General features: G+C 39.0%; 2 protein-coding genes and 1 long non-coding RNA gene across 5 annotated transcripts; 1 reads left to right on the top strand and 2 right to left on the bottom strand.

The window, feature by feature from the left end:
• Nucleotides 1-3,131: 3,131 nt before the first annotated feature.
• On the bottom strand, nt 3,132-7,093 carry LOC128614721 (uncharacterized). Its single transcript, XR_008387091.1, has 3 exons — nt 6,703-7,093; nt 5,446-5,533; nt 3,132-4,193 (listed from the first exon to the last, which is right to left on the bottom strand). It is a non-coding gene; the product is annotated as an uncharacterized LOC128614721 (long non-coding RNA).
• On the top strand, nt 7,085-12,778 carry tarbp2 (TAR (HIV) RNA binding protein 2). 2 transcript variants are annotated; one of them, XM_053636294.1, is made up of 8 exons: nt 7,085-7,254; nt 7,832-8,158; nt 8,463-8,528; nt 9,673-9,742; nt 10,081-10,198; nt 10,388-10,515; nt 10,613-10,805; nt 11,895-12,778. In XM_053636294.1, the coding sequence occupies exons 1-8, from the start codon at nt 7,202-7,204 to the stop codon at nt 12,050-12,052; spliced, it is 1,113 nt and encodes a 370-aa protein (XP_053492269.1). In that variant the 5' UTR covers nt 7,085-7,201; the 3' UTR covers nt 12,053-12,778. The 2 variants fall into 2 exon arrangements, with proteins under 2 accessions (XP_053492269.1, XP_053492270.1); XM_053636295.1 differs by lacking the exon at nt 8,463-8,528.
• Nucleotides 12,779-12,867: 89 nt separating this feature from the next.
• Nucleotides 12,868-25,022, bottom strand: tespa1 (thymocyte expressed, positive selection associated 1). 2 transcript variants are annotated; one of them, XM_053636292.1, is made up of 13 exons: nt 24,912-25,022; nt 24,567-24,825; nt 22,860-23,030; nt 20,213-20,255; nt 19,476-19,516; nt 19,248-19,304; nt 18,629-18,668; nt 18,462-18,518; nt 18,267-18,362; nt 17,947-18,155; nt 15,538-16,712; nt 13,674-13,761; nt 12,868-13,365 (listed from the first exon to the last, which is right to left on the bottom strand). In XM_053636292.1, the coding sequence occupies exons 3-13, from the start codon at nt 23,017-23,019 to the stop codon at nt 13,265-13,267; spliced, it is 2,067 nt and encodes a 688-aa protein (XP_053492267.1). In that variant the 5' UTR covers nt 23,020-23,030; nt 24,567-24,825; nt 24,912-25,022; the 3' UTR covers nt 12,868-13,264. The 2 variants fall into 2 exon arrangements, with proteins under 2 accessions (XP_053492267.1, XP_053492266.1); XM_053636291.1 differs by having other exon boundaries at nt 24,567-25,022.
• Nucleotides 25,023-25,448: the final 426 nt, after the last annotated feature.

Here is a 25,448-nt window from a genome sequence, read left to right as displayed (position 1 = left end):
GTTGCTGATGTAGTGAAAAATGAAACATGACTGCATGTTGGAGTAGGGCAGCGTGGTGCCTCACAGCATGAGGCTTCTAGGTTTAATCTTGAGCTTGGTTTACTGTGTGTGGAATGGAAATTCTCCATGTGTTCATATGGGTTTACTCTGGGTTCCTCCCATCTCCAAAAATATGCTATGCTTAAATTGCTTCTGTGTGAATGAATGAATGAATGAATGAATTAATGAATGGGTGTTTTTGTGTGTGTGTGTGTGTGTGTGAAAGAGAGAGAGAGAGAGAGAGAGAGAGAGAGATTTCCTGCAATGGCCTGGAGTGCCACCAATGGTGTATTCCTGGTCTATCAGGAATGGTGAAAGTAAAGCGCTTACTGAAGAGATGAATGCATTTGAGAGAAGCCATATTGTAGTCTACAGGCTTCTAAATAAGAAAAACAGATATTCCTCCATTATAAATAAATATGATAGCATTATGAATGTATAATTTCCCTCTGCAATTATGAAACAATACTTGAAAAATCAATTTAAAAGAAGCATCAAAAAAGCATTATCAAAAGAATAATGAGACAGACCGTAGTCATATTAATAATCTGACATATTTTCCATGTTTATATAACAGAATTAAATATGGCCACTGTGCTGTGTAAGCTTCCTATTGTCTTAAGGGAAAAAAATTATTCCTCAAGGTTTTGGTTTTTTTTTTTTTTTTTGGATATGTAATAGCTTGTTTAACAGATTGTACCTGGGACCTTTTTTGAAAGAGAAACCCTCTGTTGTAGGGTTCTACATAGAACTTATGAAGGTTCTTCATGGGTACAAACCAAAGAACAGTGCTGCACTTGGGGGTATATAATGAGTTCCTCTCACGCAACACAGGGGTTTCCTCTGCACAGAAAATTTTAAATAGGACCAATTTATCAATTCACTGCACACATGTTTGTATGAATCTTATCTCACCATTGATATAGCACAAATATTTTTTTCTAATTATCCCCTCCCCCACCCCTGAGATTTGTTGGTTGACTCAATATAAGTGTAAATGTTTTTAAATCAGTAAATGCAATTTATACAACAAAAGCCAAACCATATCTTCAAATAATGAAAGTAGTTCTACATAAAGATGGTATTGCTATTTCCACCCTATATTCTAATAAAGCCCTGTGTTGTAGGCCCTGTGTAAAATGCTGTTACATTGCAGTATTTGTTCCTCATTGGGTTTCATGTATTACCCAAAACCTGCATTTGTATCTTTCAAACACTTTTTAAAATGGCATAATGTAAAAGTCTGAATACTAATATTATAATTAGGGGTCAAAGACCCCTATTGTTTTCATTAGTTTTCTCCTTCTTTTTCTTCTTATTCCACTCTTGAGTCTTTGGTAGCCCATAGAACTGTTTGTGGGAAGGTTATGAAATTTGGCACACAGACAGAGGACAGTCTGATCTGTTAATACTGCAGATTTGGAGTCTCTATTTTCAATCAAATTTTTACTCATTGTTATGGACATACACATCTCTGAGTGACCATTTAACACAGCCAGATCGTGCTTTTTTGGGTGTATATGCACATTCAGGTGACACAATTCAAAGTGATTCAAGTAAAATTGCAAAAATCTCATTTGTGTCATACATTGCTATTTTTATGTAAAGTTTTACTGTTTGATTACACACCGTATTAACTCACTTTTATACAAAAAGGGATTACAGACATGAGGGGCTACACGCTAGTAGACATCTTGACCAGACAAATTAAGCCATGGGAATTAAAGTAAAAGTTCCAGATGCATACAATTCCTTGTGTTCAAAGGTCAAACTAAAAATGATTGAATGGTGACAGTTACTTTATATTTCTTAACCATTAAATTTTTTTATAGGTAAACTAAATATAAGACCATTCGAAGTGGTTGTGTTTTGTTTCATACTGGCGCTTTTTACCACTTTTGATCCAAGACATGGCAAGGCTCTGTGAATTTGTCATGGGGACTTATCTGTCCATGTTGTTGGATTGTATTCCTAATTTAGTCTTGGCCAATTCCCCCCACACCTCAGGTCTCCCCCATCATATTACAGCTACCAACCAGGAAGTCTGAAGACATAGAAATATCAGACTTTAAAAAGTGTATAGACAATAACACATGAAGTGCATAGTATGAACTGTAAACATACAGAAAAGAAGAGGAAGAGAAAAGGGGCATGGCTTTCTCGCTGCTGACCCTGAGTACTCTCAGCAGGTGGATTGTTTTGTGTTTGTTTTAAAACTATTTTGAATGGTTCCTTTTTCAAGTTTGTTTGTATGATTGGCGTGAGTAATTGGGTAAGTCCGTCATGGATTTTACGTATCTCTGGATCGTATATTTTTAAAAAATAAAATTCTTTATTCTAATATTTTGAGATACTGGATTTTTGATTTCCATGAGCTGTAAGCCGTAATCATAAAAATTAAAACAAAAAAGGCTTGAAATATTTCACTTTATGTGTAATGAATCTAAAATATATGAATATTCCACTTTTTTAATTAAATTAAAGAAAAAAATGACTTTTCCACAATATTAAAATTTTTTGAGATGCACCTGTATACTGTAAAGACGTGATTGGTTTTTTTTTCTTTTGTTAGAATTGATTTTATTATATTTATACTTTATTATATTTATTATAGTTACATTGTGGGTGTTTTTGTGTGAACGAGATTAACTGTAAAGTGCTTCAGTTACCAAAAATAAAGCTTAGTAGTTTTTAAAGAAAACAATATCTGATGGCTATCAGAATCAGAATAGAAAAAGTGGATCCTAATGAACTCTGACATCCATTATTTGCCCCATAATAGAAGAAACTGAGTAACTGTTTTGTACTATAATTAAGTTTTTTCTTAAACACCATCACAGATTTGAGATGTAATCCTATGGGAAGTGATTGCAAGGCGAGTGAAACACAGAGTCACAAATTTTCTCTCTCTCTCTTTGTTTACTCTTCCATGGGTGTTTATTTTTTATTATAGTCCTGACTCCGCCCCCTGTCCTGTCATTGATGTGCTTTATTTGTGCTATATTGCTATTTGTGTTATTGACTTGTTTGTGCTGTACACCAAAGACATTTGGGTTTGAGATCAAAAGATGGAGATGAGACGAGAGTTTAGGATTTCAGCTTTTATTTCCTGGTATTTACATCTAGATGTGTTAAACAACATAAAACATAGAACCTTTTGTATCAGACCACCCAATTTTTAGGCGAGCAATTTTCTGTAACTGCATCAAACCTGTGACTCACCGACACCAAACTGTTGGTTTTGTGAAGCTTTTCCAGGTTTTTAACCACAGCTTCTTTCAGTTGTTGTTTGTTTCAGGGGGTTTCTCCCTAAAGTCTCCTCTTCAGGAGGTGAAATGCTGCTCAATTGGGTTTAGGTCTGGTTTAGCACTGATACGGCTTTTCTCCAGTGTGAATGCGCTGGTGTCGTCGGAAATTACTCGAGTCAGCAAAACTCTTTCCACAGTGTGAGCACTGATACGGCTTTTCTCCAGTGTGAACGTGCTGGTGTTGTCGGAGATTACTCTCTCGATTAAAATTCTTTCCACAGTGTGAGCACTGATACGGCTTTTCTCCTGTGTGAATACGTTGGTGTCATTGGAGAGTACTCTCTCAATTAAAAATCTTTCCACAGTGTGAGCAGTAATACGGCTTCTCTTCTGTGTGAATACGTTGGTGTCGTTGGAAATTTCCCAAGTTAGTAAAACTCTTTCCGCATTGGGAGCAGTGATACAGCTTCTCTCCTGTATGGATGTGTTGGTGTGTTTTGAGAGCAGACCTGTGAGTAAATTTCGCCCCACACTGCACACAGACAAATGATTTCTCTCCTGTATGAATTTGCTGGTGTTGCTGGAGAGTATATTTCCGTGTGAAACTTATTCCACACTGTGAGCATTGATATGGTTTTTCTCCAGTATGAATGCGCTGGTGCTGCTGGAGATGAGCTTTCTGCCTGAAATTCGTTCCACACTGTGAGCAATGATAAGGCTTTTCTTCTATGTGAATGTGCTGGTGTCGTTGGAAATGACTCAAGTTAGCAAAACTCTTTCCACACTGTGAGCACTGATACGGTTTTTCTCCCGTGTGGATGCGCTGTTGTCTTTGGAAACTGCTCTCGTGGGTAAATCTCTTCCTCCTACTGGAGGCTCTTGTCGGCAACATGTTTTTCTGTGTCTCTAGGGAGGAAAAGATGGAAGTCAATAACAAGCAACATTAGTTGTTTCAATCATCAACAATGCCACAAAATGAACAAATATATTACACATGGTTATACAAGCTCACAGTACATTACACAAATAAATACACATCCATTTGCATTACTCTGCATCGAAAATATATATGAACAGGCTATTGCATTTTTAATAACTTTTAAGACCTATATTTTGTTGTGTTTACTGACAAATAGAAGCCGTTCGATCGGTTATACTCAAGGAGCTCTACGGTTACACTCACGGTATGGAAGGATTGCGTTTGTTTCAAAGACTCGTGTCTATGGAAGAGAATTTATCAATCACTACCGTAGGGGAAAGCCCTGCAACACTCTCGAACTCTAGTGTGAATGGGCATTTACACCGTGGAAACAAACTCATCTCACCTAGACCGATGAACACGTGCCGTCTCTGAACTACGGTACGTGATCTCTCAGTTTGAAGCGTCTGACACAGGAAAGCGCGTCCACTTTACTCGACAAAATTCAATGAATGAATTATCAAATTAATTTCAATTTCTATTCATTATGTAACTTTTAAAATAACATTTGTACAAATTCACTAGAGACCTAGGGTTAGTGACGGAAACGTGGCACGTTAAGACGACATGTTCACCAGCAGTCGCTTCCAAGCTGCTGCTCTGCACTGATAAAATCATGATTTTATAACCACGACGTTGTCTGACAAAATCACTACACACACGAGTTAAACACAACGGCTGTGCTGTGATCTCTCACACTGAATGCAGTTTCAGAGGCACCTCAGAGCCTACACCACTCTATCCGAACATGTTAGAACTGAGCCACCAACCCCCACTGAACTATGTGCCAGCCGGGTCATGACATTTCTGCAAAGGGAAAAAAACTCTCAGCTGACAGAGTATCTGCAATCCAGAAGATTCCCAAGCCCCTGATGAAGAAACAGGTTCTATCTTTCCTAGGTATGTGTTCATATCGCAGAACTTTCATTCTAAACTATACCATTCTAGAAGCACCGCTCAGAGAGATGGCATATGCGAAAGGTTCGTCTGCACATCTTCAAGACCCTAAAACAAAGCCTGTTTGAACTGCCTCAAACCGCTTCTTATCGGTACACAGAAGTGTGTCATGCTCTGCGTTTCATATATATATATATAGTAGTGGTTCAGCACAAGCGCTTTAGAGCGCTCTCGTTATTCTATCCTGTATTAACCATTCTGTAATAAATCTTTTTTTTTTACCTTCAGAGGACGAGTCTGCGAGTGTTGTCTAATTTCCACGACAGCATCATGACTTGAGGGTGCCTGCTCAGTTTTGGAACAGTGCCACCTAGTGGTCACGAGATATAAAACAAGCAAATTTTTGCTTATAACTTCTGAACAGTTTGTCATAAAATCATCAAACTGGTCTCAGTAGATTCAGTAGGGTATACAGAGTCCAACGATATGGAAAATTGAGAAACTATGGTGGCCATTTTGTATGTCGGCCATTTTGAATTTAGTTATAAAATGCTGTATTTTACGAACGAAATGGCATATCGTTCCGAAAATCAGTATGTGTCTTTGGCACCATACTCTGAAGGGACTCAAATTTGCAAGACAGCGATACCTTGTGGTCAAAAATTATAATGCTATTTATAAAAATGCTAATAGCTATTTATTCCTTTTGCCTACTGTCATGACACTGATCTTGATAGATTCTGTGGGGCATGCTAAGAACAATGATGCCAATTATACAATGATTGATCAAACTTCCTGTCTGTCATTCTGCAATGTTTTGAAAACCTACTTTTTCAAACTCCTCCTAGACCGTTTGTCCGTTTTTCACGAAAATTGGCTTCCATCATCTAGAAGAACTCCCGACAAAATTCACAGAATTTTGATAACCCATATCGTTTTTTAATTGGAGCTTCGACAAAGCATGCGCAAAATTAAACCTGAGGCTGTATCTCCACAACGCTTTGAGGGATTGTGACAAATCTTGGTATGTGTCATCAGCATTAGGCTCTAATGTTACCTCCAGAATTTCGGAGCACTGCCCCTTACTCTTCAGGATATAGAAAGATGGCTATTTGGGTTAATAACTCTTCAACGCTTTCCTGCATGATAACCATCATGTCCAGATGCTACCGGCGGTTTCAGAACAGCGCCACATACTGGACAAATTCTAAGGAGCAGCTTTTTTTTTAATACATTTTTTGTTATACATATAAAATTTAAAGTGTACTTTTTCTAACTCCTCATACACTGTTCGTCGGACTCTAACCAAAAACTCTGCTCTGCTCATGGTGCCGATAATTGGCTTGACCCCGGTATTGCTGCTTGCAGCTATATTTCTGCTCAAATTTGTTTCATTCAAAACATGACCATTCGCGTCTCCTTCCAAGGTGCATGCGCACTTCACTATAAAACAAAAACAAAAAACAATGCTTCTTCTATATATTTTAATGCTGCGGGCATTTCTGCTCATAAAGTAAATCATTAAAGTATACTACTTACAGTTTCCCGCTGGAGACGTTCTCCCGACAATTAACTCTATAAGAGTATGCTACCTAGCTTTATGCTGGATGTATTTTTGACAAAAGAGCACAAAATGCTTGCGCTATAATTTGTAAATTAGGACAATTCGTTAAAACACGGGAATATTATTACCCGGTACATCCAGAGAAGCTCAAATGTAGCTGGAATCCCAAATGACTTCCTATTTCCTACATACGAGCACTACATAGGGCATGAAGTAATGGCTTGTGTACCCTATAAGTGTACCACAGATCCAGTAGGGAAGCGGTTTGTATTCGGCCTCCAGCTCTTCAGCGGCGCTAGCTTCACACTGCGTGTTGTTGATCATGTAAGACTGTTCGAGCCGGGCTTGTTCTCGCCTCGCATCACCGGTTTACCGGCAGCAAAACTACAAGCTCATGATATCAAGGGGGTTTCCATTTCTCCGGGGGGGATTCTGCGATATTAAACCAGTGGGCCTTGTGTCTGTTATTGGGGAATGAGCGAGGAGAAAAGCCCGGACAGCTGCAGGAGAAACTCTGGGTGCACCAGGTGAGCCTCTCTTCGGAAAGTTAGCCTGCTAGCTCTCATAGGTTTGCTAACCTTGCTAAGTTAGTTAGCAACCTTCCGTTCATATTTTAATTACTGTAGTACAAATAGAGAGAGGGATTGAGAGAGAAACCCAGTCATGTAATTGTTAAATGTATTTTTTTTTACTCTTCTACTTAAAATGAGCCGTGTTCGCCTGTGTCTTTTTTTTTTAATAAAGGCTAGTTTTCAGTAATATACTAGTGTCAGGCGGGCTAGATGCTCAGGAACCGTTTCAGTTGCTTTTCTTTCTATGTTTAAATTCTGTCGCGTTAGACTAAAATGGCAACAACAATACACCCTGAGACATCTTGTGATTTTTATGTTGTTACTTAATCATTAAACAACCTTGTTGTAACTAACTGATAGTAGACCTTCTCTTCTTCTTCTTCTCTTATTATTACTATTATTATTGTTATTATTATTTTAAAGAGAATGGTCGTAAGCGTTAACATACAGACACGCAGGTGACAGTGTGAATTGTTTGCAGATAGTGGTAGTACCTTTACACGCTACAGTATAGTGATATCCTCTCTGTCAGTGTTCTCAGTATAGAGCAAATGCTGGCTGTGAATCCTGGGAAGACGCCCATCAGTCTGCTGCAGGAGTATGGAACGCGGATAGGCAAGACACCGGTGTATGACCTGCTAAAGGCCGAAGGTCAGGCCCACCAGCCCAACTTCACCTTCCGCGTGTCTGTGGGAGAGATCAGCTGCACAGGCCAAGGCCCCAGCAAGAAGGCTGCCAAACACAAGGCCGCTGAAGCTGCTCTCAAGATGCTGAAAGGAGGGATGCTGGAAGCGTTAAAGGGCAGCGTGATGGAGGGAGAGTGCTTTGATGACATAGAGATCCCCTTAGAGGGAGACTGGTAAGAATGCTCTAAATGTGTAAGGAGTTTTATTAGTGTCTGTAGCACTTTCTCTGGCTATTGTAGTTAGTTGTCACTCTGTTCTGTAACTGTATTGCTCTTGTTTCTGGTCATTTGGTGGAAACAGTTATGTGGAACTTTATATCATTGTCTTGCGTTCATTTGTAAATTGCTTTGAATGAGAACATGAACAAATGAATAAATATGAATTCAACCAAATACTCCTCGGGGTGGACAAATCACTAGCTCGGGTAACCGACGCAAGCACATTTCGTGTCCAGGTTACGAGTGTTTTTATTTGTAGTTGCCTGGAGGACAAGCAGGTCCAACAACCCGAGAAAGAAAATAAACTACGTCCTTTTCAGTTTTGGTGAGTAGGAAGTAGAAATACCGTGCACTGCTTGTTAAAGGGGTAGTTCACCCAAAAATGGAAATTCTGTCATCAATTACTCACCCTCAAGTCCTTTCAAACCCATAAGACTGTCATTCATCTTTGAAACAAAAACGAGAACATTTTTAATGAAACCTGGGAGATTTGTCCCTCCATTTACGGTCCAAGTAACCAAAACTTTCAAGCTCCAAAAAGTTCATAAAGGCATCGTAAAAGTAATCCATGTGATTTAATCCCAGTGTTATGAAGTGATACGGATGCTTTGTGTTCGCAGAAAAACTAAAATGAAATCTTTATTCACAAAATGTCTTCACTTTCGCGTAGATCTCTGAAGCACGTTCACGAGAGAACCACGACGCATGTGTGTTGTGCTTATGCGAGAGCAGACAAAAAAAAATGCAAGTCCTCCTCTATGTCGAAATCTACAGGCATCATTGTTACAAAGATTATTCTATGTGACTCAGTTTGTGTGCAGAGTCCCTCTTCCTCTGCTGTAAACAGTGCAGCTCTTCCGGGTCCCGTTGTACCGAAAGTCTTATGGGTTTGGAAAGACATGAGTGATGACAGAATTTTCATTTTGGGGTGAACTATCGCTTTAACGTTGTCGAAACCCAGTGAAATAAAGTGCAGTGCAAAGCTATTATATAACTCTTCTGCTGGTGCAATGCACTGTGATCACCTCATGGAATTTTGCTTGTGATTTGAGGAAAGAACACAACAGTTCATAGTAGAAACTCTTGCGAACAACTTGCACACTTTTTTGTCGAAGTCGTAAGCAAGATGTGTTGCATCAGAATCTTTACCAAGAGAGTATATAGACTATGACTACGTAGTCATCCCCTTGCCTACACGTCATATACTTTTGTTTGTTTCTCATAGCCTTAACTAGGTAGCTAAGCTGCCATTACATTGTTAGTTGCTATGTTGCTATGTTTTGTTTTTAACCGATTTGATTAGGTTTCCAGGCAACTATAACATGGGTCTGGGCAAACGCACTGGAGTGTCCACTTTCTCGACAGGCTACTGAATTTGTAACTTAATAAAACGTAACAAACTCCAGTCAAAAAGTACTATAGGGTTTGAGTGTATTTTCTGTGTTGACTGTAATGAGTGTTTCCTACAGTTCACAGTCAGAGATAAAGTTATCCAGTTCCAGCCAGCAAGCTGAATGCAATCCAGTTGGTGCTCTACAGGTGAGACAGATTTTTTTTCAGAATGGTAGGGGTTCTCCCTTCAGTCTCCTCTTCACGAGGTGAAATGTATGCTCAATTGGGTTAAGGTCTGGTGGTTGACTTGGACAGTCTAAAACCTTCCATTTTTTCCACTTTGGGATTGATTTTCCTTCTTTTTTCAACTTCAGAATGGCTTCTACCTTAGACAACTCTCTGATCTTCATGTTGGCTTATCATTTTTAACAACAAATGCTGTCTTCACAGGTGAAACTGCAGGCCAAAACCAAGAGTAGATGTTCAGACCTATTCATTGTTTAAATGAATACATGTCACAAAATTCACAAATTTCCTTTTCGTAGGAGCTGGTGGTGCAGAAAGGTTGGCGTTTACCAGAATACACAGTCACGCAAGAGTCTGGGCCTGCACATCGCAAAGAGTTCACCATGACATGCAAAGTAGAGAAATTTGTTGAGATTGGTAAGTATGTTCTTAAGTTCATTTTAAAATGAGATTTCCTGTAAGTGACTCCCAGATAATACTTCAGTGAAAAGTATTGCTATAAGTATGTGAATAAATACATGTTCTGGTGCCATTAGTACAATCCTCTAATATCTCATATGTACAGTTGGTTTTGAACAAATCATGATGTTTACTTGATTTTCATAGGTAGCGGTACATCAAAGAAGCTTGCCAAGAGGAATGCAGCAGCAAAGATGCTCTCCCGGATCCACGATGTTCCTGTAGACATGCGCAGCAGCCATGAAGCTGAAGCAGAGGACGACACCTTCAACATGGTGAGGGATGTTCATACTTCAGAATAACATGGCGCACTACACTGTAACACACCTCAAATAATTAAGCTTACTTTTTCTGTGTTGCTCTCTCTTTAAGCACATAGGTGGCAGGCTAGAAGTAGGGAAGTGTAAGGGGTTTGGATGTACATGGGATTCTTTGCGCAACTCTGCAGGAGAGAAGATCCTGCAGCTGCGTAGTCACCCTCTGGGCCTTCCCAACTCCAACTTCTGCTCTCTGCTCAATGACCTCTCTGAAGAGCAGCGCTTTGATGTCAGTTATTTGGACATGGGTAAGCAGCATGGCTAACCTTTTCCAAGTCCTAAAATATTTAACTGTTATCAGTGTGACCATTTTTATAGTAAATAATGGTGGTTTTAGTTTTTGTTTACAACTTGGCAGTTGCGGAAGGGATTCTGCACATAATTCTTTGTTTTGATTTGTTTTCAAGCACATTTCAGATGCATGATTCTAATGAAGTGATTGCTAGTCCATAGTCCTTTCTTCATCTGTGTGCATTATTGGATGGCAAGTGAAATGGCTTTTCAGCTATGTACATATTTATTGAGATTTTGCACAATGTAATGTTAGACGCTGCTTGCTTTACTAACAAATGGTTTAGGGGAAAAAGAGAACACAGCATAAAAACAAGCGTTGGCGGTAAGATCGATTTTTATTAGCCGGCTTAATTAGCACTCACAGATGACAAGTCAGCTACAGTCACCTCATCTGTAAACATTACTATAATTCTGTTTCATGTAATTTTATGTTGCATTCCATATAGCGCAAACAGAAATCTGCACATGTGGATACAAGTGTATGGAACAGTGCCTTCAAATGTGAAGCATGAAGTGTAAAATCTCAAGTAAAATGCAGGGTCCAATGAGACTTTTGCCTTGAAAAATGTTACCATAGCCATCGTGAACCTGAACGAAAGGCTTCAATCAGCTTTTTGAAATTTTTGACAATATTAAACATGGAGTGTTCAGAGTGCAGTGGATCCTCTGTAAAATAAAAAGCATAATCCTTAAATGTGAATACTAATATAGTGTACCTAGTCACTGGTTGTCAAAATGGACTCCGGACACTTTTATCTATTATGGGGTTCTTATAGTTATCTTATTTGACTGGGTTTTAATCGAAATCTTGATAAATCAAAAACAACTACTGTAGGTTTCTAATAATGTCATCTTAAACCTAATGTGTTCTATAAATGGAAAGTTCAGAAATAAAAAGCTGTATGGCTCCAATAAATTGTCAACTTATCATTATACACATGTATAATATGCAGTTTCTGTTATCCTCTTGACAGGGAATATATTTCTCATTATGACATTAGAGAGATGACCTTAATCTGCTGAACTGTGTGTGTTTTGTCCAGAGGAACGCAGTCTCAGTGGCCTGTACCAGTGTCTTGTGGAATTGTCCACTCAGCCTATCACTGTGTGTCATGGCTTTGCCCCCAGTCAGGATGCAGCACGGGCCAGTGCAGCGCACAATGCGCTCCAGTACCTCAAGATCATGGCCGGTGGAAAGTGAGTCTGTGCTTTTCACCAGAAACATGGGTTCAGAGTCGACAATACTGTAGCCCACAGTACTGTAAACTGGGGCTTATTGGATGTTACAGGCATATCATGTGCCTAATGCCCCAAAGACACTTGACTTATTCCCATGAGCTCTAATGAAAGATGAACTGCTTATGTATTTTGTATCCAAAAATGGTTGAGGACTGGTTTTAACTGAGGGCCTTGTTTTTCTACTACCTCCATTTGATGAATTTGATTTTGTTGTTAAATTATCCTGAAATTGCTTCCCTTTGACATTTTAAACTAACATTTCCCTAAATTATTTTAAAAATACAAATGTTTTTAACTTGACTTTTTAAATAGCTTACATAGGTTTCCTTGCCATAATTTGTAACAAAAAGTATTTGAATGTACTTCTGCTAATTTTCAGATTCCACATACATGTCTACCTCCATATTTATTCGGTTGTTGGGCCCACATGTTGCAAAAATGCCCTTTCCTTTTTATTCTCAGTTAAGGCATTGTGTAAGATCATGCGTGCAGTGCAAGTTTATTCAGATATTAGTATTTTTGGGCAAGATTAAATAAAATATTTAGTACATTGTGGGACAAAGTTTTTAGTCCATGTGGAGCTAGATTGTTGTGTAGTTCTGAGCAGAAATTTCCAGAAAATTAATTTGAGCAGTTTTAAAGTTGAGAGGTCCCTCACTAAACTAATAATAAAGATGTTTTAATTCAGTGTGGATTCATATGTTTCATGCTCATGTTGTAGTACAACCAGACCAAAAAAAAAAAAAAACATGGCACTTGTATTTGCTATTCCACTCAACTGATATAAGCATTGATGTGCAAATAAATACTTTATTATCACAAAACATAAATATTCAAAACTTTGTTCTTACAGAACAAAACATGAACAAATATTTAATGTAATGTCAGTACTGCTTAACTGCAATACTTTCAAATGGCCAAATGTTGAGCAATGTTTATCGCACAACCAAGTGATTTTATTACAGACAAGTGATCAAAATTAGCCTACACGCACAAGTAGAAATAAAAATTTTTATCTATCCTTTCCGTTGCAGTTGTAATGCTTTTTCAACTTCTCAAAAGCAAGCCAAATATATTTTTATGACTTTGTGTGAGAAAGTTCCTCTGTATTTTCTAAAAGAAGCAAAGCCATAAAATAGAGAATTAAAGATGCATGAAGTGTGGGTTTTGGTCTTTAGCTAATCTCGATATTAGTGGAGCTGAGTAAATTCTGCATGTCCTCTTCAACATAGCCACTGCTGTCTGACTGGAAACTGTCTCCTCTCAAGGTTGAACCTGACACAGTCAACAGATACATGAAAATTAGTTTATTAATCTTTTCCAACAAGTGTTTCCTTTTGCTCTGCATTTTTTTTGCTATAAAATTGCTATGTAATTTTTCTGAGAATGCGACTTCCTGTAAGATGCCCTTTTTGTTACTGGGTATGCGTGTCAGTGTTAACAGCAACAACTTACCGCGTGTGTATGTGAGAATTTTAACAGCAATAATGCCTTGGTCTCTTCAAGTGTGGTTAATTTCTGCTTAACACTTTTTTTTCTTTAAGTCAGTGCTATAAAAAGAAAGAATAACTGGTATGACTCACATTTCTGATGTGTAGATGCTGTAACCGACAGTCTGTATGCACTGCTTTGTTCCAGTGATGTGTTTTCCTCCTCTCCCACACTCTGCAGCTATGCAGAAGCAAAATATTAATGGTTATTCAGCACTCAGCATAGACTCAATAAATTCTGCATATTTAATATTAACATACCATTGATTTGGACTGTAGCATGTGAGAAACTGATTGATTTCTGTGACCATGTTAATATTCTCTGCTTGGAAGTGTGCAATATATTGAGCAGAGAAGGAGTAGTGTGAGGGTAAAAGGAAGATGGGTGTATTATTAAAGAGATGTGTAAAAGTACAGGCAAAATACAAAAAAACTATGTGTGAAATACTCTACGGTTATGTTTAGGTTCAGAGAGAATAGAATTCATCACACATTTTTTGAACTATTGTTCACCACTGTCAGCGCTCTACGATGTACAACTGTTGATTAAATGTTGTGAATTGTTTATTGCCCTCTGTAAACTTAATTTATACCACAACATTGTTGGATTCTCTAATCTGATTAGTCAGAAGTTGATGATCGATTAAGCATTATCGCCTAAGCAAGAGTGCGGTTATACGGAATATCGTCATGGCTGTGATTCAGTGTATTAGCCAGCGTATAATCGCATGAATGCGAGTGGGATATTGCTTCTATACAAAAATTCTATAAACAAGAAATTATCAAGTAACTGACATGTCTGACGCAACTTGACCAAACACTGTTTATTTTTGCTCTGTTTTGTTTATTTTTGCTTTGTTATAGATCCCGAAGAAAACACACTCGCATGCAAACTTATATTTTAGTGATGTTGCTAACACTACTGTAGAACCATTTCAAATTAGGAAGTGGAATTTTATGTCGCGAACACGGACGAGCAGAGCGATAGAAACAGTTAACAGTCCCAGTGCAGTTACAGCAAATATAAGCGCTCTTGGAATGGCACTCAACCAATCAAATTAGTGGACCGGAAATAACTGTTGTACTACTTTTTGCTGTTTTGACACTAGTGCCAGCTACAATGCAACTCCCATGATTATATGAATGTGCTCATTGTAATATGTTATCATTTCTATTATAACAACTAATTCACAAGGATTTGTATAGCAGACATTCCACATGAATCGATTTTTAAAAAATGTGTATTTGTTGGTAAATTATATGTTTATGTAACAGTTATGGAAAGAGTCTCCAGTGCTTTGTAACAGTCAGCAGTAAAGCTGTTCTTATCAGTTTTCCAACACGGGAAAGGGATTTGTAATTTCTCAGCAACATGACATGCTGCATTTTTGTATTACTAACTTAAAAAAGAGAGGCATGTGAAGGCATGTGGTTTATAGCTTTTATAACCTAAGTTACACAAAAATAGTATGGAAGTCCTTTGTGGACAATTTTCAAAAGCAATTGCAAGCTGTATTTGCAACTGTTTCTCCTATTATTGGACGCATAAATTGACAATGAAAATGTAAATTGTGTATTACCTTTTGCATTTTTGTTTACATGAATGTACAGTGTCTGCCAAATTTCAAATGGAAAAGCAAAGTCCATTTGCAATTGCATTTCCCATGTCTTACGAGTTATGACACGATCATGTCATAATAACAGTAGCAGTTCGTTATATTTTTATATGGTATAACAGAAATAAAACCCTTCAGGACATGCTGCTGTTGGGCAATAATGTCGTGGTAACGGCATCACACCATACCATAGTTAATAATATTCCTGTAACCGCATGCCCCGTGTATTCCGTTCGATGCACGTCTGTTTCAGTGTACATTGGCTTCAACACTAGCTGTTTCTTAAATGATCAACGAACCAAAGTTTAATGTCTTCTATAAAAATATGGGCAGTTACATACCTCCTCCAACTCAAAGGAGTTGGCCTGCTTGAGTTGGCTGTTAATCTGGCTAGTTGAGGGGTTGCTGGGGCTCAAGTACCTCTGTTGGTCTGGCTGGGATGAATGCACCTGTGCAGTGCTACCAGGGTACATGAAATAAGTACAGTCATCAAACGAGTGTCTGTGGAGAACAGGGTTATCATCCCATCCAGTAACCATGATCTTACACTGTGACCCTTGTGTGATGCTTGGGCGGAGAGACACAGGATCACCTTGTGAAATCTTTGAAGTCACTGGTACTTCCACACTAAGCTCATCCTGGTTCTGTGCTGGTGATGATTTTGTATCCATGATTGGCTTGTGTTCTAGTTCAAGTGTCCTAGGATATGAGTCTGGCCTGTGCAAATGACCAGGGGTTGATAAGCCCATTGTTGATACACTATCCATCTCTGAACAGCCATAAGGTGCTTTATGCACATGCTCCACTACATGAGGTGAAATTGTATCATAAGTAATAATGGGAGCTGGTGCATTGGTATCAGCAGGATCTTTTGAGGAGTCAGGAAGCAAAGAGGAATTGAAGGAACCTTCATCCAAGTCTGTATCCTGTGCAATCTGATTATGCCTTGATTCCAGAGATGCATGTTCCAACTTAAAGAGGGAGCCCTTTGCTCTAGGACCTTCTCTCTGCCCTGACTGTGACCACCGCTGGATTCTCTGCTTGTGTGCACTAGTAATGTTCTCATGCTCACTCACTTTTTCATCAGCTTTCAATTCAGCATGCTGTAGAGACTTTTCGTCTTTCACCTTTTGAGTTATGTTGCCGTCCTCTGCTTGCCCCCACATTCCTCTACTCTGGTCATGGCTCCCTTCGCACCTCATATTCCCCACTATGATTTCAGCCACGTCCGGCAGGCTGTTCCTCTTGCGAGGAGAACAGTTTGGAGAGGCAGAGTCCGATCCACGTGTATATAAGCACATCTTGGACACAGTGTCTTTGAGACGCTCCACGGGAGAGCGTGGTTCAGTACGGACATTGCCAAAGAAGCGCTGACCAATGCTCCGCTCCACAGTGGGTGAAGAAAAGCTGAATTCGGGGGGTGCCAGCTTCTGAAGTGGTGTCCGAGATACGTGGGAGTAGAGAGAATAGAAAGCATTGGCCATGGCTGTTAACACCTCCACCTGACGGAAACGACCTGCACAAAGGAGAACCCAAAAATGCTTTATTGAAGAAAGCCAGAAAATATCTGGGCCTTTGTTTCTAATATATTGTTAGAATTGTACATTGATGCTTTGAATTTTCCTGTGTACAAGTATCTTCTATCCATCTAACATGTAATCTGTTCACTAGTATTGCAAGTTGACTTACTTATTGGAATGTTAAATAGTTTAACATGCATCATCAGTTAAGACTCTCATTTCATGGAACCTATTCAGGTTCTATGTTCAGTGATCTTGATTGTTTTTCAAGATCTTTTACTGTTTCATTAACCCTAAACAAAGTGATGTGCAAATGTTGTGTTAGAGAATAGAACAGGCCCTTTTCATATAAATTGAAAGTAGCTAGACATGGGGAAATGAGTTCTTGTAAGCTTTACAGCCATTTGTTTACCACAGAAAAAGTGCCATTATTATCACCTCTGGTCGGCTTTGTTTAGATGGAGAACCCTTTCTACTCACTGCAGCTGCAGTTTATTTCCCATGCCAAAGTCTACTTTGCTATTAAAGCTATTTTATTCCACTACAGTTCACAGTTCTACTATAATGCTTTTCATAAATGGTGTTTGATTCCAGTTCTCTGTATTGTTGGAGTTTCCCTTTGAAGGCCACTTCCAGTAGTGAAAATCCAGAAGTATAAAAAGGGCCCATTACGAAAAACAACAGATTAAGGACCTTAGTGTCTTGTTAACATCATGTTCACAATGTTTGAGAAGATTTCAAACAGTCTGATATTGACTACTTCTGAAGTCTTGTGTTTTTGTAGTAGTTGTTGTTGTGACACAAAAATGTTTCTCAATTATAAATACTGTGGAATTGTACGCTTACAGTTAATTTACTAATACTGGAAATAGAAATGACAGTCATTGGTTCTGTTTCATTTCCACTGTACTTTGCCTTCATGTAGTGTGTATAGATGAATCATTAGCCTCACTTATTAGCTTGCGTTCATGATCAGTTGCCTAGCAACTCTCACAACGTGAAAAGTGACTGTATTGTGTTCCCCATTCTGTTTCCACAAGAAATGTGCACACTTTTTAAGTTCTATTTGAATGTACCACTACTTTAACAATTGAATAGCCATGTGTTTTTGTTTTCTGAATTGCAATACTTTTCTTGATATGAAGATGAGTTTTTCTAATGTCCATACACCCTCTAAATATTATGGAAAACGCCACAGTTGATTACATTTATTAAAGTAGTGTTACTTACTAGCGAGTGAGAGGCTGGGGTCCTCTTCACGAATCCGGCGGAGCTGTGATTCAAGGAACAGGCGGAAGTTGATGCCTCTGAGCTGCGAAGGGAAGGTGAAGAACCGAGCTGGAATACGGGCTGTTACTTGTGGCTCCTCACAGCCAAATCCTAACTGGTACAGAGTCTCCTCTGCATCCTCAGCACACATCTGCAGGACCTCAGACACACTGGTGTATGTGAGATGGAGAATGTGACAGATGGTTAATGAGGGAAAAATAGGTTCAAGGCAACTACGCTCTTAGTACAGAACCCACTTGGCGGATCACAAGACTCCTTACCTGGAAGCAGTCTTATTGGTGGTGGACGAGAAGATACTAGATGTCATACTGTGGCCCATGTTTCTCAATGGCAGATTAAGCCTCTGCTGAGGAGTGCTGCTGACACACATGTCCATAAAGTAAGAAATAAATAATTACTGGGACAAAAGCCATGGATAATAACATCTGGGGAAGAGAGTTAAACAGGTTTTAAACCTTGTGTGCAAATCTTTGCGGCGTGATTTAGGAGGAGGCAAGAGCAATGGACAGTGCCTGCAGAAAAATACAGTAAAGGTTGTGAATATCTCAGTAAATTACTCTTTCGGCCCTTAAGGGAAGGATTTCAACATGATTGAGTGTATCCCAGGAAACACATTCCTTACCCAAACGCTTCATCGTGCAGTCCATCATCTAGTCGTGTAGCTGTAACAGAATGACATATTACAAAGTCATTCATTTCTGCTCAGATTAAATTTCTCACATTTCAGCACTAATCTTAATGCTCCATTTATTAATTTATTTATGCGTATCTTAGCATGTGTGTGCACACTGAGTGTTATCTGCTTGAGTGTAAAAATTAATATAGGAGCGTTCATAAAGTCCTTTGTGAGGGATGACACTTCTTCAAACATACACCCAGCTTTGTTTTGTGTAACCACAGTGGCCTACTGAAAAGTCAAATATATCACTTACAGCAGTAGTGCTTCTCTTGTAAAAACGCCAATTTAAACAATTGTTTAAAATGGACTGTATGATGTAATACTAAGAGAAGTGAACTAAGAAAAGTGAATCAGCTACAACACCTGGCTGGCAAGTGAATGCTTGGCTAGAGAAAAAAAAAAACTATGCCAATGTTATCCTATGGAATTCATGTGCAGAACCCAGACTGACAAAAAGCATGTTTATATGGCACCCATAACACCTGTCTCAAATATTATCACTATAACTGTCTCATGCTAATAAAAATAATTTAACAAGTACTACATAATTGATTTTCTGTACCTTCAGCCCCAAGGCTCAGGTCATCCTCAAAACTGTTAGCAGTCTTCAGCAAGGATTCTGGAAAAGACATATATTTTAATAGGTACTCACAAACCCTGTGCTCTTAAATTTCCAAAAAGAGATTTATATAGAGCACTTTGTGCATCGTTTATGCCACTGGATCTCAGGACAACCCAGTCTGATCACTAGAACTGACATGTAACTCTAAGGTGCTTCCTCCTAACTTACCCAGAGTGAGTTGACTTGAATTGTCTTGATTGGCTTCATTTCTAAATTTACACATATAAAAAAGTATGAGTGCTGGCATGAGCAAAAGTGAAAACAACTGCTACTTTAATCACATTTGAATCAGCATGGTACGTGGGCGAATTGCAGGCATGCAGGAAGATTCTCAGATTAAAATGTACACCCGCAATAACCCTGTTGGTCTGCAGATGAATCACAACTTTTATGGAAGTGGTAACCTTTATAAAAAAAAAGACTTAGGTTGACATTTTATTCTTTATGTTTCACTCTAACCTTTGTCAAAAATGCATCAGTATCTCAGCAGTTCATCAGTGATTAAAAATGCATCTGCACACAACAGTGGAAAATGCAATTAAAAAATGCCACTGAGCAGCCATTCAGCAGACCAAATCCTACCACTACAGTCACGTTCGTATTTTCTATTTCCTGCTTCTCTTCTAATGTCCATCTGAATAAGATGGCAGTTGTTTCATGATATGTTTCTAAATATAAAGCAGTTTGCTTTATATTCTAATTTATTTAATTGGTTCTTGATTACTCTCCTTTCAACTTCTCCTTTATTTTAGTCCTATACATTTTCACCAGACACTCTGAGTTTCCATTCATTTTATTTTTATTGCCTTGAAGCACAACATTCAACCACAAACAGCTACCTGTATGGCCACTGACATGCTCTCCCTCAAACAGTCACATACATACACACAAACACAAAGACTTACCCACAGCTTTGGAGCCAGGTTTCAATCTTTCCTGTAGAGCATCCTGTGGAAATACATACAAACAAGTGTCAGCATATATGTGGGTGTGTGTGTGTGTGTGTGTGTGTGTGTGTGTGTGTGTGTGTGTGTGTGTGTTTAGAAACACATAGACATTCAAATAATTCTTTCAGAAGTCTTCACTCAATAGCAGTCATTTGATTGTCGTATTTGCATAAAACAAGAAAAACATACCACCACACCTTCAGTTCACTGTAACAGTTGTAAATGGTTGCAAATATTGCTCTTATGGGGAAATAATTTGTCTTTTTTTAAAAAAAAAAAAAAAGCATGGCAGCTATTATGCCATGTCCATCCCAAGTATTTAGCAATTTAACAAAAACAAGATGTCATTTTTGAACTGTACAACAGTGACATAGCAGTTAGTACACACAAAGCACACACAAACATTTGTGAAGATTTTTCCCCCATCTTATTCATTAGGTCCTGTACACAAACCATCAGACAGGCTATCTTCACACAGTTTAGAGTACTAATATTGGAGCTATTATTATCCTGGTACATCCTTGTTATCCTAAAAGATATAAATATGTTGTCTTCCAATAGAGACTACAGAGTATTCATCCAAACACAGCACTAAATCCAGCAGGTTTAAATTTCTCAGTTGCATCTACTGAAACTCAGTGGGAGCTGAATACAATGTCTTGGAACTATCTTCCTGACAGTTCTGTGATTTAGGATATTGAACAATGAGATGTTAACCCACGATAAGATCAAATCACATACCTTTTCACCTTTATATTTGTATAATTTTTTATAAAACTTCTCACCCATTCCTAAGTGGCATATACAGTGCCCTCAATTAATAATGGCACCCTTGGTAAATATGAGCAAAGAAGGCTGTGAAGATTTGTATTTATTCTTTAACCTTTTGATCTTTTATTCAAAATATTCACAAAGATACTCTCCTCTCATGGATATCAAACAATTGCAAACACAAATATATTTGTGCAACAATTATTGGCACCCTTTTAGTAAATTCTTTGTGCTACCTCCCTTTGCCAAAATAACAGCTCTGAGTTTTCTCCTATAATGCCTGATGAGGTTGGAAAATACAGGGTAAGGGATCTGAGACCATTCCTCCATACAGAATCTCTCCAGATCCTTCAAATTTCGAGGTCCACACTGGTGGTCTCTCCTCTTCAGTTCACCCCACAGGTTTTTTCTATGCTGTTCAAGTCAGGGGACTGAGATGGCCATGGCAGGACCATGATTTTGTGGTCAGTAAACCATTTTTGTGTTGATTTTGATGTATGTTTTGGATCATTTTCCTGCTGGAAGATGGTCCACGGCCCATTTTAAGCTTTCTGGCAGAGTCAGTCAGGTTTTCATTTAATATCTGCTGATATTTGAGTCCATGATGCCATGTATCCTAACAAAATGTCCAGGTCCTCTGGCAGAAAAACAGCCCTAAAACTTTAAAGAGCCACCACCATATTAAACCATGGGCATGATCTACTTTTCCATATGGCTACCTCTCTGTGTGCACCAAAACCACCTCTGGTGTTTATTGCCAAAAAGCTCTATTTTGGTTTCATCTGACCATAGAACCCAATCCCATTTGAAGTTCCAGTAGTGTCTGGCAAACCAAAGACGCTTGAGTTTGTTTGTGGATGAGAGTAAAGGCTTTTTTCTTGAAACCATTACAAACAACTTGTGGTGATGTAGGTGACTTCGGATTGTAGTTTTGGAGACTTTCTGATCCCAGGACACAACTAACTTCTGCAATTCTCCAGCTATGATCTTTGTGAATTTTTTGGACACTCAAACCATCCTCTTCACAGTGCGTTGAGATAATATAGACACGCATCCAATTCCAGGTTCATAAAATTTCCAGTTGACCAGAACTTCTTCTGATGGTGGAAATGGGCATTTTCAATGCTTGTGCTATTTTCTTATAGCCACTTGCCATTTAGTGAAGCTCAACAAACTTTTACCGCACATATATTTACCAAAGAATTTACAAAATATTTAACAAAGATTTTTTTTAATAAACCTGTGTTTTGTTTGCAATTGTTTGATATCCATGAGAGCAGGGTATTTCTGTGAATTTTTTAAACAAAAGATCACAGGTTAAACAAAGACAATTTTTTCACAGCCTTTGCTCATATTTGCCAAGGGTGCCAATATTAGTGGATGGCACTCTAAATAACATTCATAACACTCATTCATTTTTGGAAAATAAAAGTCAGATATCACTTTCTAAGGTCTTGCAATGGTAGATAACAGCACTAAAGTCACTTGAAAAAGCCTTAACTGTTCCTCAGATGTTCCCTCTTATAAACACAGCTTTGAGACAACATATTTGAGTAAGTTCAGCAAAGGTCTCTACATTCTAATGAAAAGCATACCAGGGAAATGGAGTTGATCATTTATAATCCTGATGTTATTTACCTTCAGGTGACATTTGAAAAATAATCCTAACACTATAAGGGTGTATCCTGATGATTCTGATAACAAAAAGTGATGAATAGGTGGCAACACAATAAACGTAAAACCTTCAATGCTTTACACAACTTTCTAACCAGTGCCACTTTTGCATCATTAATATGTGTAAACATGTAATTGTTTGTACTACTTTGCAGCCTACCATCGGGAAAGATTTCATCCTGCAGAGAGTGCTGTGCAGCTGCAGTGGTAAGTGCGTTGCTAGATGAAGATGCATGCAGCTCTGTATCTTCCACTGTGAGCCAGTGACGGCTACACTGAGCCCATGCCTGCCGTCGATTCACAGGACACGGACTGTCCATTCCTAATGGGCCTAGATGAAAAGATATAAAAAATTACATATATGACTATGTAATAAAAACAGGGCATATGAAAGACAAAGATAGAGAGATGAGAAAGATATAGAAGAGATGTAAGAATGCGGACCTGGACTTCTTATTTACTTCTTATTTTAAGTAGGGATGTGATGTATGCAGCTATATGATTTTATACTGAGAAAAGAAATGCTAATAATCTCCTTTCATTCAGTAATTCAGCTTCAGTACTGCTTTATCCTGGTCAGAGTTGAGGTGGATACAGAGCCTATCCCACAACCACTGGATGTGAGGGACAGGGACACGCCATGAACCGGATGCCATTCTACTGCATGGCACTTTCCACATACATTCACACACTCAAGGGGTGGTCATACTACACTTTTCATTCCACTGACTTCCATTCATATGCATGCGAATGCTGGAGACCAGAAACAAGCTCATGCAAAGAAGATTCACATTCCGGTGCGTTCCAAAGTTCAAGTTTGGTGAACGTTGACCTGTGAATTAGAATCACGTAAAGACGTGTGACCAATATGTCACAGCATGACTTCATCAGAAAATCCAAGATGTAGGAAACCCTGATTATAGAGGTAAAATAAATAAATAGAAATAGAAAATAGTTTTCTTTGATGTTACTCTTCCTACTTGTGCTGCTGTGTCAACTTGAATTTCCCCAATGGGGGATCAATAAAGTAGGGGCCTCTGAGGCAATAAAACTGCCTCTGAGGGGCACACGGTGGCTTAGTGGGTAGCACGTTTGCCTCACACCACCAGAGTTGGGGGTTCGATTCCCACGGCTCTGTGTGTTCGGAGTTTGCATGTTCTCCCCGTGCTGCGGGGGTTTCCTCTGGGTACTCCGGTTTCCTCCCCCCCAGTCCAAAGACATACATGGTAGGCTGACTGGCATGTCTAAAAGTGTCCGTAGTGTATGAATATATATGTGAGTGTGCCCTGTGATGGATCGGCACCCTGTCCAGGGTGTACCCCGCCTTGTGCCCCATGCTCCCTGGGATAGGCTCCAGGTTCCCCGTGACCCTGAAAGGGATTAAGCGCTATAGAAGATGGATGGGATGAATATCTTTTCTTATTACTGACCTTCAAAACACGTTTTTTTAAAAATATTCTAGCCTAATGAACACTGCACTGCCTCTGAGGTGGTATATAGCATCCTCGTTCAAAATCTAAAATTATACACAAACACCGTCGTATAGCAAAACCATGAATTTAGGATGTATGGTTGGATTTTCACCTGTTTTAAGAAGTGAAAAGGGCCAATGATAATGTCAAAGCACGCCATCACTTACACGAGAGACAACCACAGCGATGCAAAGCAAGAGACAACAAAATGATAACTTCCTCCTTAACAACTCAACTGGAAATGTGGCGCTCAGAAGAGCTCAGCAAAATTCAGCTCGTCATTGTATAGCCTACATTTCATGAGAAAGTCCGAGTATTTTAACACATTCGCGTGTTTTGAGAATGCGAGTTTATATTTCCGTTGTCTAGACTTTCCGCTGCAAAGGTACTCTTACCTTTCACAAGACCGCTCCGAATTCCAGCATCTTCACAAATTCACCGCCGTGGTAACGTTATGTCTTACACACACATTCACCGCGGCGACCTCGGTGTCTACATATCGTTAAACACAGGAAGACAGAAACAGCCTTTTATTTAAAAGCATCGATGCTCCGCCGACGCGAACTTTCGCGCTGTTTCTGCTGACAGATTCTTCAGCTTCGTGACGCGCGACACACGGCGGAAGCAGGGAGAGGAAGAAGTGCTGCTGTGTAGCTTAAACAAAAAAAAAAAGGAAATCCATCAGTCGTATAGTCGACGATTTGAGCAAAGGTTGTAATACCACCAAACTGAAAACTCACCTTAAACTACACGTATGCCGGAATAATTACAGGAATTATCCTGTACTATATTCTACCCACATATTACCTGTAAATCCAGTCTGTCGTATTGTTCCAGCCAGAAGATTAAACCATGGCCTTTTTTTTTTCACTTCTGCCTTTTACAAGTGGTTATGACCTGCCTAGGTTTGAGACGTAAATGTCACATCCATCAGATAAGTTTAAAAGCAACAGATGGTAGAGGGTGTGAGCTTAGGCCTATATGTCTCATTTACCAGATATTCATGATAAGGATCACACACTTATGACCTCAGTGTGGGAGGAGAAACACTCACTTAGCACTTTATGTACACAATCATGCAATTATCTAACTAGCCAGTCGTGTGGCAGCGGTGCAATGCATAAAATCATGCAGATATGGGCCTGCAGCTTCTGGTAATGTTCAATTCAAATAATGTGAGCTCAGTGATTTTGCCCGTGGCATGACTGTTGTTTCCAGACACCCTGGTTTGAGTATTTCTGCGGATGGAAACACCTTGTTGACGAGAGAGGTCAACA

The sequence above is a fragment of the Ictalurus furcatus genome, chromosome 11, assembly GCF_023375685.1.
Source record: "Ictalurus furcatus strain D&B chromosome 11, Billie_1.0, whole genome shotgun sequence".
Lineage (NCBI taxonomy): Eukaryota > Metazoa > Chordata > Actinopteri > Siluriformes > Ictaluridae > Ictalurus > Ictalurus furcatus.
This window is presented reverse-complemented; position numbering and strand designations above follow the sequence as displayed.